At 34.0% G+C, this 3,827-nt stretch overlaps 1 protein-coding gene across 1 annotated transcript in view; it reads left to right on the plus strand.

The window, feature by feature from the left end:
* Positions 1-2,101: 2,101 nt before the first annotated feature.
* LOC106758795 (pseudouridine-5'-phosphate glycosidase) overlaps positions 2,102-3,827 on the plus strand; it is a 7,639-nt gene continuing 5,913 nt past the window's right edge. Inside the window, exons 1-4 of the mRNA XM_014641782.2 lie at positions 2,102-2,242; positions 2,386-2,503; positions 2,589-2,699; positions 3,121-3,203. Of these exons, the coding sequence (XP_014497268.1) occupies positions 2,171-2,242; positions 2,386-2,503; positions 2,589-2,699; positions 3,121-3,203 (384 nt within the window). The 5' untranslated portion in view covers positions 2,102-2,170. The remainder of the gene's footprint in view (positions 2,243-2,385; positions 2,504-2,588; positions 2,700-3,120; positions 3,204-3,827) is intronic.

Below are 3,827 nucleotides of genomic sequence, written 5' to 3' on the forward strand. Positions count from 1 at the left end.
CAAAATTAAAGAACTTGAAGGGCTTCGCCCTAAAAGAAAAGGAACACCATGAGAGCATAAAAGAAATAAAGTAAAAAATTAATTAAAAATACATTACATAAACTTTTGTATTGCTATCTCCATGTGGTACCAAATAGTATCCAACCAAAGAGGATAATTCAAAATGTAGCACCTAAGTATAATGTGTCAAATCTCCCAAACTAGATTCATACTCTCTCACTCAACTTTTCTACAACTTCACATTCATTTTTTTTTTTACTTGTGAGCAAGTGCTCTTTGAAACTTTTCCAATGGAAGACCAACAAGCCTTGGGAATATTGGTAAAACCTGTCACCATCAAAATTTGAAAACAAGTTGATTAAGAAAAATATCTACTATTAAACAGCAAGAGCATGATGTGCTAAAAATTATTAGTACTATTTATGGAAAAATTACTGAAGATGGAAATGGCATCTTCAGGCAAGCCAGACTCAACTTAATTTCCTAGTCACAAAAACATTGATATAAATTCTACTTCTAAAATAATATTTACAACTGAATCTAGATTTGATTTTGGATAGGTGAGAACCTTATCATCTGGCAAATGTTATGAATAAGAATACCAAATATATTTTATCTTATAAGTACCAACAAATGCTTTGGATAAGATCCTGAATCATTATATCTCTTTCTAATTTTATGTCAGCAACACATAATTTATGATGGTGATTGCCAACATTATTAAATTACTGATCCAAATTTTCCATATCTATGATAGAGGAGAGCGGAATATTGTGTATACTGAGAAATAGCTAAAATTAGATGCAGAATGAAACATCCTAAACATTAATACAAATGAGTTTTAAGCTCCTTGCACTCATAAAATGGTTTGGGGTCTAGTATGAAATTTCCTCAATTATATTTTATAAGCCAGAACAACAGTGCACCTACAAATGAAAAAAAAAAATTAAAGGAAACTAAGCAATAATATAAATAAAGAGGTAATAAAAGAAAATATCAATATAACCTCTTGTTTGGAATGCGAAGAAGAATTGTAACATCCTGCAATGATCACTGGCGCAGCTGTGGGTGGACCTCCAATGGACGGTGGCAAGGGGAACGACTCACGGCTGGGAGGGTTTCGTGAGGGTACGTTGCGGGAAGAATGACCAGCGTGAAGAGCCGCCAAGGTGGTCGGTGGGAAGACCGGAGAAGATGATCGCCGGCACCGCTGTGGGTGGACCTCCGGTGGACGGTGGCAAGGGGGACGATTGACGGGGCTGGGAGGGTTTCGTGAGGGTTTCGTTCTCTCTCTCTAGGTTTCCTTCTCAAAATCCTTCAAATGAATTTGAATTTGGGAACTGGATGCTGAACCAATTTCTGCCCCTGCCCGCAACCGTCCACGTCATTTAAAATTTTTTTCTTTTTCAAAATGTTGAACCAATGACACGCTGACACGTAGTGGGTGTCAAAAATTTGTCAAATCTTGTTTGTCAAAGTATCATTTTCCATAAAATATTTAGTTCCGATAATCAAACATGATTTTAACATTTTAAATAATAAATTAAATATATTGATATATTTAAATTCAAATCAAAAGCAGATTTAAATTTAAATTTAAAAAAGCGTAGTATTCTCCCTGAAACATCTTTACAACTCTCCCATGCTCATATTATTAATGACAGCGTTTATTAACTTGTTTTAATTAATCTCATGAATGATAATGATAAAAATTCAAATTTAAAAACTGTAATTTTATGCATAGTATTGTATAGTAGTTTAAGAATTTAACATTTACATGTCATTTAAAATTATTCGATCAGTAGATTCACAGAGATTTCAATAAAAATTAAAGATTTTTTTGTTGTGATGAATTTCACCTATAATATAATGAAGAAATAAATGGTTTTTTCTTAAATTTTAAAATTAATATCTCTTTCTCTCCCTCTCTCTATATATATATATATATATTGGAAATTAAAATTTAGAAAAAAAGTGTATGAAGAAACAAATTTTTGTTTTCACGTTGTTATATATATATATATATATATATATATATATATATATATATATATATATTATTGACAAAAATTGATTAATCAAATATTTGAATTATGGAGACTATTATGAACTGATGCCATAGATTGCCCTGAATTGTTCTGAGAGCAGAACTTCCCAGCAAGAAGGTGACATGGCATTCTCACCGGCCTCTCGACTAGCCAATCTCCGGCGGCACTTGGATTTGACCGAAGGAGGCAACAAGGTAGTGATAATGGATTTCTCTCATAATCATCCATTCTATTTACTGCTATACAAAGTATTTGTTCCCTTTCTCAACCCTTTTAGTAATTTTTGTATCATTTTGGAATTATGCTTAAGGAAAGTGTGAAATGAGTTTTGATATAGGTTGCGCAAGTCAATGGAATTGGAGGATCAATGAAAGTGAAGGTAGCCTCAGAGGTTTCTCAAGCATTATCATTGGGGCGAGCAGTTGTTGCTCTGGAATCTACCATCATTTCACATGGTTTTTAATATTTTACAGTAGTCGATATATCCTACACACGCATATAAACCCACAACTTAGTGTTGGACTATACTCTTGTTTGTAGGGATGCCATATCCTCAAAATTTGCAAACTGCAATAGAGGTGGAAAATATTGTAAGAGAGAATGGTGCAGTTCCTGCCACCATTGCAATTTTAGACGGCATGCCCTATGTAGGTATTTATTCTCATCCTTCTCAAGACTATAGATTGAATTAGTATTTCATATTTTACATTCACTTACAAGCACAAGTGATCTGTTATGAGAATATGATGGAGTGCTCGCGCTTAACCAACTTTGCATTTCCTTTTCAAGTTGTTTTGTGAATCGAGTTTGGTTTGAAATGGTTTTTGGAATGAAGAGAAGAGTCAAAATAACAAAGAATATTGATTCACAAACCTGAATGTGGGTTAGATCTAGTGCAAGCACTATATCATTCATATACCATGTCACTTGCTTTATGTCTGCGAGCCATGTTGAAAATACCACCTGAAGAGTTTGTCATCCCATTTCTTATTTTGTTGTTGCAATCATAACAAACATGTTTTATTGCATCTTTTTGACAAATATGTTTTGCTTGCTTGTTTTATCTGGATAGGTCTAAGTCTAGAAGAACTTGAAAGGCTAGCTAGTCTGGGAACCCGTGCTCGGAAGACAGCTCGAAGGGACATTGCAAATGTTGTGAGTGTCTTGACATTGTGCACCATATTAATAATTTAAGTATATCTCTATGTGAATGTCATTCGAAACCTTACAAAAAGAAAAGTAGGAAACCCATTACATTGAAAATGTTGTATAGTCCAAAAATTTTAAGCAACTCTATGTATAGCAAGAATTGCATGAAGACATCCCGGAGGAAATCTGATTCAGGAGGGCGTTCTCAGTGTTGGGAGTGTGAGGGCCCACTCTTTTGTTGTTATTCCGAAATGCTTCCATCCTCTGCAATTCACACAATAAAACTCTCTCGCCCTTCCCACATCTGTAATTTCCCACCTTCTTTATCCCACTTCCAATTCACTGCCGGGTTGGCTAATACATCTCTCTCATGGCAGTAATGGCCTGCATCTGAAGCGTGAAATGAAGAAGCAGTTTGTGGACCTTCTCAGTGGGGAGGGAGTTCTGTTACAGAAGCATATACAGGCACATGAACATAACTTTTAGTGAAGCAAAAAATATTGGCATCTCAATATCAGAGAGAGGCAGACAAATATATATGTGTGTGTGTGTGTGTGTATATATATATATATATATATATATATATATATATATATATATATATATATATATATATATATATATATATAT

This window comes from Vigna radiata, chromosome 4 (assembly GCF_000741045.1).
Source record: "Vigna radiata var. radiata cultivar VC1973A chromosome 4, Vradiata_ver6, whole genome shotgun sequence".
In the NCBI taxonomy this organism is placed as follows: Eukaryota; Viridiplantae; Streptophyta; class Magnoliopsida; order Fabales; family Fabaceae; genus Vigna; species Vigna radiata.